The 10,809-nt window shown below is 40.2% G+C and overlaps 3 protein-coding genes across 3 annotated transcripts in view; all 3 read right to left on the reverse strand.

The window, feature by feature from the left end:
* Positions 1 to 13: 13 nt before the first annotated feature.
* LOC9641083 (tubulin beta-4B chain) lies at positions 14 to 463 on the reverse strand (the record flags this gene model as incomplete). Its single annotated transcript, XM_002994435.2, has 1 exon — positions 14 to 463. A coding segment is annotated over exon 1 (310 nt), but the record flags the coding sequence as incomplete, so codon positions are not given.
* A 362-nt stretch (positions 464 to 825) lies between these two features.
* On the reverse strand, positions 826 to 2,309 carry LOC9641080 (ABC transporter B family member 19). The gene is made up of 7 exons (XM_002994437.2): positions 2,161 to 2,309; positions 1,967 to 2,070; positions 1,770 to 1,904; positions 1,656 to 1,662; positions 1,355 to 1,487; positions 1,080 to 1,303; positions 826 to 1,029 (listed from the first exon to the last, which is right to left on the reverse strand). Exons 1-7 carry the CDS (start codon positions 2,284 to 2,286, stop codon positions 844 to 846), a joined length of 915 nt encoding a protein of 304 aa, XP_002994483.2. The 5' UTR covers positions 2,287 to 2,309; the 3' UTR covers positions 826 to 843.
* A 5,155-nt stretch (positions 2,310 to 7,464) lies between these two features.
* The window catches only part of LOC9641081 (ABC transporter B family member 19), a 5,026-nt gene continuing 1,681 nt past the window's right edge, over positions 7,465 to 10,809 (reverse strand). The window contains exons 7-14 of the mRNA XM_024668006.1: positions 10,754 to 10,808; positions 10,479 to 10,702; positions 10,079 to 10,428; positions 9,579 to 10,021; positions 9,281 to 9,522; positions 8,327 to 9,227; positions 7,962 to 8,265; positions 7,465 to 7,901 (exon numbers count right to left, since the gene is read on the reverse strand). Of these exons, the coding sequence (XP_024523774.1) occupies positions 7,964 to 8,265; positions 8,327 to 9,227; positions 9,281 to 9,522; positions 9,579 to 10,021; positions 10,079 to 10,428; positions 10,479 to 10,702; positions 10,754 to 10,808 (2,517 nt within the window). The 3' untranslated portion in view covers positions 7,465 to 7,901; positions 7,962 to 7,963. The remainder of the gene's footprint in view (positions 7,902 to 7,961; positions 8,266 to 8,326; positions 9,228 to 9,280; positions 9,523 to 9,578; positions 10,022 to 10,078; positions 10,429 to 10,478; positions 10,703 to 10,753; position 10,809) is intronic.

The following is a 10,809-nucleotide window of genomic DNA, read 5'->3' on the forward strand; positions in this document are numbered from 1 at the left end:
GAGGATCCCCGGCCTTTGGCCCAGTTGTTCCCGGCTCCCGTCTGGCCGAAGACGAAGTTATCAGGCCGGAATATCTGTCCATACGGCCCCGACCGAACGCTGTCCATTGTCCCAGGCTCCAAGTCCATGAGAATCGCTCGAGGCACGTAACGTCCGGCACTGGCTTCGTTGAAGTAGACGTTCACTCGCTCCAGTTGGAGGTCGGACTCTCCGTGATAAAATCCCGTGGGCTCGATCCCATGCTCGTCACATATCACTTCCCAGAACTTGGCGCCAATCTGGTTACCACACTGGCCTCCCTGTACGTGGACAATCTCTCTCATTTCTTCTGTTTGCTTCGATCCAGCTGAAGGACCTGACGACACTGCGGTAGTTCAGCTGTTGGTCTATACCGTTAATGTCGTTGTCACCAGAGAAAAACTACCCCGAGTAACAGTTTTCTCTTATTGCCTTAACTGTTTTATTTGCGTATAACCAACCTGTATGTAACCATGTGAGAAAGTGAGGTGATTTAAATCGAGCGAACCTTTAAAACGATAAGCTGAGAGTAGGCTCCTCGCCTGGCTACGAGCTCCGAGTGCCTTCCCTGCTCCACAATCTCACCGTCATGCAGCACGGCAATCTGGTCGGCACTGCAAATCGTAGATAGCCTGTGTGCCACAACCACTGTCGTTCTCTCCTCCATCAGCCCCTCAAGAGCTTCCTGGACAATTCCCTCGAACTCGGCGTCTAGAGCACTCGTGGCTTCGGCCATAAGACGTTGGTGCGATCCGGTTTCCACAAACCTTCCATTTTGAAGCACAGCAATGGAATCTGTGCCTTTGACAGTACACAACCTGTGTGCTATAATAACTGTCGTTCTTGCCACCATGATTTTGTGAGTGCGTTTTGTACCACATTCTCGGACTCAGCATCTAAAGCACTGGTTGCCTCATCCAACAACAGTATCGCTGGATTTCTGACCAATGCTCTAGCTATGGCTATCCTCTGCTTTTGGCCTCCAGAAAGTTGTACGCCTCTTGAACCAACCTGCAATGTACTTGAGCAGTTCAGACACTGAAAAAATAGTGTCTAGGCACCTGTGTTTCGTAGTCTTGAGGAAGCTGATTTATAAAATCGTGCGCATTTGAAGTCCTGGCAGCCAGCTTTATCTCCTCCATGTTCGCATCATCTTTGCCGTAAAGTACGTTTTGCGCGATGGTGGTAGCGAACAAAGCTGGTTCTTGGTTAACGAGACCAATCTGTGACAGGAGCCATTTTAATTGTAGAGATTTGGTGTTGTAACCATCCAAGAGAATTTCTCCTGTAGAAGTATAAAACTCAGAAAAGAAATATAAGCAAAGAAGCAATTCACCTGAAGTTGGGTCGTAAAACCTTTCAATGAGAGATATAATCGTGCTCTTCCCAGAACCACTGGGGCCAACAATGGCTATCGATTTCCAGGCGGTATCCTGAGGCTCAGGTCGTGAAGAACACGAGCATCTGGCCTGGAGGAATAGTTGGAAGTAACTTTATACAGCTCAAGCACTCCATGGACGTGTTGAAGACGAAATTCCGTTGACTCTTCACTGTTACTGATCGTCGTCTAAAGTTTCGCACTATGAGAAAAACGTTTAGCATCAGAACTCAAAACATAATCGATAACAGTAACTTACAAGGCGCCTAAGAGCACGCAAAATCTTGTAGATAGAGCATTTGTCGTGCCGTTTCTTACGAGAATGCCACCGTACCACATCAGTAAGGCCTAGGAACAGAGGGGCAACGCGTACATTGCTCCCATTCCAATCCCTTTGGCACGTCCTGCCCGATCCCAGACGTAGCGTGGAACCGAGAGCAATGGTGTACAGACCGATCGTTGTTTGCTCGCCAAGGAACGAACAGACTCTCCGAATTTGAGAAATTGCCTGCAAGTCAATTCAATGTAGGTACTTTCGATTAAAAAGATTTGGTCTGGAAGTCTACGTACTGATGTTCCTTCTGGCTCCTGGATGAAACGCCAGTGATGACATGAGCATAGAGACCTCCAGCCAGAATGACCACCGGTACGGTTGCCAGCCTCAAAAGTCCGAGCTGCCACACAGTTGCAAATCCCATCCAAAAAACGTGGAATTGTGATGAATGAGGACTCCCATCTGTGAAAGCAAAAGAGAGAGAACTCACTTTCTCGCTTATGGCCTGCTGAATGACCAAAGTGTTGGAGGAAATGCTGCTAACGAGCTCTCCAGTTCTCGCATCGGCACCATCGAAGAACGAGATATCGTGCCGCCGATCCTGATCTTCCTGCATTGCTGCTCTCCGGTCTGGATCCAGCACGCAACATCCAGAGCCAAGAATCCCTTCAAATGTCTCAAGAACAAAATCCCTCTACCTATCCAAGACCTGCCAAAGAGGACACAGGAAATCCAATGCCACCTGATCGATCGCGAGCAGCACAGCACGATCATGAAATCCGGCTCGAAATATCACGCTGTGATACATGTGCCGAAGATCCTTGTCCGATCCAAGAACATGAGCCAATCGTCCAAAGGAGAAGAAGAAAATCGGCAGCGCCAGGCCGTGCGCGATGGCGCCGCCATGAGCAAGTGGTTGCATCGATCGGCACAGAAGAAGAGCTTGTGGAGCGGCGCCAAGGATGAGCCCATCGCCATTGAGCCCTAAAGATTTGGAGCCACTGGCATTTCCAGTTACACTTGTCATTTACATTCCTGCTACTCATTGCTATCTAGATGTATGGAACGATTAAAAAAGAAAGAGCGTTCTAGCTCAAGAAAAAGAAGAACGATCGAACAACTCTCTTCCAGAAGAATTCTCTAAAGCTTTTGGCGAATGGGTTTTATTAACTTTGTAATTTCTTAATTTTTGAAAAAATATAAATATTTCTTAATATATTAATTTAATCAATTACTTTGTGAATCTATTAAGAATTCTAAAATTTTGTGAAAAGGGAAATTGATATGAAGTCAAATAAATACTCATCATACATTTGTGAATATGGTTATTTAGAATAGAGTATAATAATAGATTTTGAACTTTCATCAAATTTTGTTTTAGCATATAATCATTAAAGAAAAATATGGTTTATCTTTATGTAATTGCATCTTTTTAAATAACTAAATCATGGTTTAACTCTACTATTTTTTTGCTTAAGCAAAGCTGTAAATATATCTAAAATATACTTGGATATTCTAGGATATAGTACCATTTAATGATTGTTATTCATTCAGATTAATCTTGTATTTATAATTTATAAACTTTCTTAAGCACTTTCTAGTATATTCTTTTTTATTCTACCATCTAATGGTTGATATGCAATAAAATCAATATTGTGTTTAAAAATTATAAACATGTTTATACTTATAAAATTTTATTTGATCAATTGGATTAATAAGTAGGAATAACACTATTATTAAGCAAACCAAATGTTGCTACATGCAATGTGTAACAAATTATTTTATACTTTAGAATGTTAAATAGAAATTATCCCATGCAAAATTGTAAAGGTAATGGATTATTTTGGGATATTTTATCATTTAACAGTTATTATTCATTTAAATTAACTCTTTGTAAAGTTTGTAAATACATATATGTATATATATTTATTACCCTAACTAGATAATACATTAATTATAATACTATAGCATATAGACCATCCATTTAGGAATAAATTTGGTCTATCCATTCTTGTATATAAGTAAAGGTTTAAACCCTAATTAAGATACTTATTCTTTTATCCCAAACACTCATATTGGTGAAGGTGAAAGGCATTGTAATTTATCCCTGAAGGGCAAAGTTTTTTAGTAGTGCTTTGCTTTAGTGTTTAGGATCATGCTTATTTATTTTTATTTCTTCATTTTTTTTTAGATTTAATTATGTATTAGATTTTTGCAAGATTTAGAATTTTAGTTATTGTTGTGCTTAGATTATTTTTTTTCTTTTAATCTTCATTGCATTCTCTTCTTCCACCATGTTATGCCATCATCAATCAAAGAGTATGTCATTTAAGGTTGTTACTCTGTTAGATCAAACTTTTGGTGCTATAGAGTGTGATCATGTTAGTATTGTGCCCATCCTTAGTGTGTTGCCATCTTCAGTTTCCATGGGATATAATTACACAGTTTGTTTTGTTCTTGGTGTTCTGCCATTTTCTATTAATATGGAGTGTCATCGTGATATTGATTAGCAAGTTATAAATGATGCAGTTTAATTCTTGGAGAATGTTCGACGATCAAGTTTATAGGACGCCAATGTGCACAAGATCAAATGAATTCCAAAGTGTGATGATGAGCTTGATGGAGATAGTTTTGAAGATGAAGTGGAGATTTTGTGAGGTAGGTGTCAATTTTTTAATCTACCATCTGATCTTTTCTATTTCCCTTTTGCTCTTTCCTAACTTTTTTTTTTATTTTTCAGTTTCAGCCACCTTTTTATGTTCTTAGTATTTCTTCCTCATTTATAATGTTTTCTTCTCTTAATACGTTAATCATTTGAAACTCTCATGATTTTCATTCTCAATCCAATGTTGAGTTGAGTGTTTTTTATCCTCTTCATACTAATCTGAATGTTAAGTGTGTCTATAAAGTTGAGAATCTTGCTTTTTATTTCATTGGCAAAGTCTTTAATCATTCTTTTGTTCCAAGGGTTGAGTCACTTTGGTTAGAGTTTCAAGTTGTATATATGTCCCCACTTGTGAGTGCTACTAAGAGATTTTGTTTTACTATTGCTGTGAATCTTTTGTTTATATTGTGGTGGCTAAAGTATTTTTCCAAGCTTTAAGCATATGTCCTTTTGATTTCCCCATTTTTGCATTGCTAACTGTTACAAATTCTTTTTCTAATAGTTCTTTATCCACATTTTCTTCTTCTATAATTGTTTTTGCTCATTTTTCTTGTTTTCTTCTTTCTGCTCTAATACTTCAAACTTTTTTTTCTTTAGAGGAGGGGGTAGAGAGGACAGACAAGAGTCCAACCTTGACGATGGAATGAGAACAAGTGAATATAGTAGTGGAGCAAGAACGAACGACATAAATTGTGGAGTGAGGACAAATATAACAATTCCGAATAGAATATTTAACCCCGATGTAGTGAGGCCGAATAGATGCGATAATGGAGTGAGGCCAAACATAGATGGCAGAATGAGGATGAGTGCAATAAATCCAAATGGAGTCAATGCTTCAAAAAAAAATTTCCCTTAAAAAGGGGAAAAAGAAGATGTAAAGGATGAATAGAGTGAGTTTGATCTCCCATGTGTGGTGTTGGATCAAGATGGCTCTACTTATGGTCTTAAGTGCGAGTTAATAGTAGACTTGGAAGATTATCAATATATAGACTTAGAAATGGGATGTATTGTTTATTATAATAGCACTTTATGGATTATAGTGGCTTTTAAAGTCCTTTGTTTCAATTTAAAATTATGGTTATGTGGTTGGTTTAAATATTTAGGAATTGTATTTGGAGTTTCAACTAATTTATCAGGATTCTGTAGTCAACTAATGCTTATGTTATGGCTCTGGGTTTTATTTTAATCATGGTTATCAGCAATTTTATTGATGGTTTTGTGAGAACTTTAGATTCTTATAGTAATTTATAATTGCTCAATAGAAGCTCAAGATATTCCACCTAACTTATTATCACCACCTTTTTATCTTCCGAAGGGGAGGATAGTGTATGGTTTGTAAATACATATATTTATATATATGTATTACTCCAGTTAAGTAATACACTAATTATAGTATTATAACATATTTACCGTCCATTTGGGATTGAATTTGGTCTATCCATTCTTGTATATAAACAGGGTCTAAACCCCAATTAAAATACCTATTTCTATATCTCGATCACTCACATCTTGTATTTATAATTTTAAAAATTTCTAAATAATTTTTAGTATGTTCTAGTTTATTTTTATCTGATGGTTAATATGTGATAAGATTAATTTATATTTATAAATTATTAACATGTTTCAAATTATAAACTTCCAATTTGATCAATTATATTAATAAGTAATAAGCACTCCTCCAAAGAGAGGATAAGGAGGATATGGAAAACAGATGGAATGAGTTTAACTTCCTATATGTGGTATTAGATGAGAACAAAAATTGTAGATTCAAGTTAACATATATCTCAAAAGTTAACTAAAAGGAAGATATAAATACAAGTTTTGCTAATGGTTGTGAGTCTACATTAACAATGGTCTTGAAGGATGGATGGATATATCATTTGCTATAATGGTGTTTTATGGATTAAAATCTTTTACTTTTATTCAAAATTATAGTTTCAAGGTTGATTTAAGCATTTAGTAATTGTATATAGAGTTATAATTGGTTCATCAAAATTTCATAGCTAACTTATGTTTATGCCATGGCTTTGGGTTTTGTTTATATCATGATTGTTAACAATTATATAAATAGTTTTGCAAGAGTTTCAAGTTCTTGTGGCACTTTATAATCACTTTACTATAGCTCTAAATGTTCCACTTAACACTTTTCATCTTACAAAAGGAAGAATGATGTAAAATTTATAAATATATATACATATATTACCGCATCTATATAATAAATTAATCATAATATTATGGCATATGGATAATTTATTTGGGACTAAATATTGATTGTCTATCCATTTTTGTATATAAGTATGGGTCTAAACCTAAATCAATATACTTATTCCAAAATTTTATGGTATATCAATTATTAGATAGTAAAATATGGGAAAGTTTATAAATTATAAAATAATTTATAAAATAAATATAAAAAATCTAAATGAATAATAACCATTAAATGGTAAAATATCCTAAAATATTTAAGTATATTTTAATACTATCCACTACCATTATTATACTTTATTAACCATGGGATGCAAAGAAATTGATAATGATGCTACCCTCATAGAATTGGCGATGCAGCTTTGGGTTGGACGTAATTGTTTAGCCTTGTCTCAGCCACATAGACTACTTGCCATGCAGATGTGCTGATGAAGCCTTTGAGACTTGAGACTTGAGAAATTCGAAGAGTTCTGAGGCAGAGACTTCTGACACATATGTCATAGAAGGCCTTGTTGTCCAAAACCATGCACTTCTTGGCATTCTCGACAAGCTAGTGCACAGACAGCGTTGCATTGTATGGCTCCACCACCGTGTCCGACACCTTCAGGGACGGGAACACGGACGGCATCATCCTGTCTGGGTACTCCTCTTGGAGCTTTGATGTCTCTGGAAGGAGTGTGAAGGCACTGTTGCGATTCTAGTTTCTTAATCTACTTCTCTTCTTTGCAGTGAGCCAGTCTCTCCTTGACTCTCCGATATCAGAGTGACTTACCAGCAGGACATGAGCACACTTGGCTTAACAGCCGGTGATCAGGGCCTTCTCGCGGTCATAGTTGTCATCTAACATTCTGAGCTCGGGTGATAGACATCACGAATTTCACCACTATCATCAGTGGGACTTCATGAATGCATTTTTTCCTGAAGTTGACGAATCGATTAACATCATTGGCTTAAATATCCAGAGGAGGGACAAGATCAGGCCATCAACATACATTCTTGATGACCTCAACCGCCAGTTGAGACAGCAGCGAAGGAAGATTTCATTGCCCCTTACGAGGTCTTTGTAGATGTAAATGCGGACCGCTCTTGGTGACCCGTGAGCCTCTTCGAGGGTGTTGATGGTGTAGTTCTTCTTCCCGGTCCTGTAATATCCTGTGAAGTATTCGAATTCGATAAGCTCCCGTGGGCTCGATCCCATGCTCGTCACATATCACTTCCGGCGCCAATCTGGTTGCCACACTGGCCACCCTGTACGTGGACAATCTCTCTCATTTCTTTCCGCGCTCTTGGTTCTTCTTCTTCTGTTTGTCGATCCAGCTGAAGGGCCTGACGACACTGTGGTAGTTCAGCTGTTGTCTCTACTGTTAATGTGGAGGAAAACAACAATTTATGCAACGTGAGGTGATTTAAATCGAGCGAACCTTTATGACGATGACTGGAGCTTGATGAGCTGAGCGTAGGCTCCTCGCTTGGCTACGAGCTCCGAGTGCCTTCCCTGCTCCACAATCTCACCGTCATGCAGCACGGCAATCTGGTCGGCACTGCAAATCGTAGATAGCCTGTGTGCCACAACCACTGTCGTTCTCTCCTCCATCAGCCGCTCAAGAGCTTCCTGGACAGTTCTCTCAGACTCGGCGTCTAGAGCACTCGTGGCTTCGTCCAGCAATAGTATTGCAGGATTTTTGAGAACGGCTCGTGCAATTGCTACCCGCTGCTTCTGACCACCTGGAGATCAATGAATGACGTAGTGCTTCGTTTTAGAATCAAACAAAAGTTGTCGACGTACCTGAAAGTTGGACACCTCGCTCACCAACGTTTGTAGCGTATCCATCGGGAAGGCTGCTAATAAACTCGTGGGCGTTCGCCGCCTTTGCAGCAGCCACAATCTCAGCTTCCGAAGCACTCTCTTTTCCGTAGGCGATGTTCTCGCAAATGCTCGTTCCAAAAAGAGCTGGTTCTTGTTGCACTAGACCAACATGACGCCTGTACGCCTTGACGTTGAGCTTTTTGACATCTCTGCCGTCCACGAGAACCATCCCCTTGAAAGGATCATAGAACCTTTCCACCAATGCAATAACCGAGCTCTTCCCGGAGCCGCTGGGACCGACCAAAGCCAAACTCCGTCCAGCTCGAATCTTCAAGTTCAGACCAGCAAAGATAGCTACCTCGGGTCTCGACGGATATGCAAAGTGAATGTCTCGGAGTTCTATATCACCGCGGAGTTTAATGAGCTTTTGTGACGTTGGACCGTCCAAATCCATTTCCGTTGCTCTGTCCAGCAGCTCAAACACTGATTTGAATGACTTTGCCGTCTTGGAAATGTCCGGAAGCATTGCTAGACTGTCTGCGATGGGAAATGCCGCCATGACGAGGACGAGAAAAGCTTGCAGAACGTTTGCGGGGCTTGATTTGCTTGCTTTGACGAGGACGGCACCGTACCAAAGGCCGAGACCATAGGACCCGAACAGAGACAGAGTCGAGAATCCATAGCCGAGTCCCACAATGCTTCCATGAAACAAGCTGCGTTTAGCCGGGGTCTGAAGCTCCAAAGTAACTAAGTTGACGAGTTTCTTTTCTGCGTTGAATGCTGCTATAGTTCGAATATTGCTCACAGCATCTCCGGCCAGCATGCTTGCCCGAGAATGAGATCTTTCCAGATCTCCAGCCAATCCTTGAAGGAACAATTTCTAAGGGAGAGCATTGTGTCAGTAAAGCAAAACAATGTAAAAGGCCAGCTCACCTGCGCAAAGGTCGACAATACAATAAACGGAAAAGTTGCGGCCACGACAATTGCTACTCGCCACTCCACCAAAAAAGCTATGGCGAACGAAGCAACTATCACAGCGACGTTTTGAACCATTGAACCTAGTATATCTCCACTTGCAGATTTCATGTACACGGCATCAGAAGCCAAACGAGAGGCAAGCTGGCTGCTTGAATGCTCTTCTCGATCAAACCAGCTTATCTCATTGCGTAAAATACCTGCATCACAGAGGTTGTAAGACATGATACTGAACATAACTGAGGATGATGCTTACCCGATAGCATCATTTTTCTTACGCGCATCGTCAAGTTTTCCCCAGCAATCCCGAATGAGTAGTACTGTACAAAAAAGGCAACAAATGCCCCCACAGCAACCATGACGAAGACCACGCTGTACTTTGCTGTGTGCCGTTTCATTTCTTCGAAGTCCTGATAGTAGTAGACGTCGAGAATTTTGGAGACGAGGAATGAGTACGCCGGATTAGGAAGGCCCGAACACACAGCTCCAATCGTACCAAGAACCAAGAACGGCAAATCTGGTAAGTTGATTGTCACGAACTTCTTCAGAACATCATCAGCCTCGACATTTTCCTCGTCTTCCCTTGAGGTAAAACTTAGACCGTTCAGTTTTGACAATCTGAAGCTGCCACCGGTGCTGGAATTTAGATCATCCACACTCGACAACCTACGAAAGCTGCTCGAGGAGCAATTAGAAAGCCTGCATGAAATAGTTCACTTAATAAGCTCAAAACTTATTGCTGTGTGTGTACTTTACCTTGAGGTAGCTTCCGTTGTTCTGGCTTCCTCAAGCCGAACGAGTCCCGAATATAGAGATTTTTCGTCGGCAATAAGCTGTTGGTGCGATCCGGTTTCCACAAGCCTTCCATTTTGAAGCACAGCAATGGAATCTGTGCCTTTGAGAGTACACAACCTGTGCGCTATAATAACTGTCGTTCTTGCCACCATGATTTTGTCGACTGCGTCTTGTACCACATTCTCGGACTCAGCATCTAAAGCACTGGTTGCCTCATCCAACAACAGTATCGCTGGATTTCTGACCAATGCTCTAGCTATGGCTATCCTCTGCTTTTGGCCTCCAGAAAGTTGTAAGCCTCTTGAACCAACCTGCAATGTACTCGAGCAGTTTAGACACTGAAAAACTAGTGCCTAGGCACCTGTGTTTCGTAGCCTTGAGGAAGCTGATTTATAAAATCGTGCGCATTTGAAGTCCTGGCAGCTAGCTTTATCTCCTCCATGTTCGCATCATCTTTGCCGTAAAGTATGTTTTGCGCGATGGTGGTAGCGAACAAAGCTGGTTCTTGGTTAACGAGACCAATCTGTGACCGGAGCCATTTTAATTGTAGAGATTTGGTGTTGTAACCATCCAAGAGAATTTCTCCTGTAGAAGTATAAAACTCAGAAAAGAAATATAAGCAAAGAAGCAATTCACCTGAACTTGGGTCGTAAAACCTTTCAATGAGAGATATTATCGTGCTCTTCCCGGAG

The sequence above is a fragment of the Selaginella moellendorffii genome, unplaced genomic scaffold (genome assembly GCF_000143415.4).
Source record: "Selaginella moellendorffii unplaced genomic scaffold, v1.0 SELMOscaffold_301, whole genome shotgun sequence".
Taxonomy (NCBI): domain Eukaryota; kingdom Viridiplantae; phylum Streptophyta; class Lycopodiopsida; order Selaginellales; family Selaginellaceae; genus Selaginella; species Selaginella moellendorffii.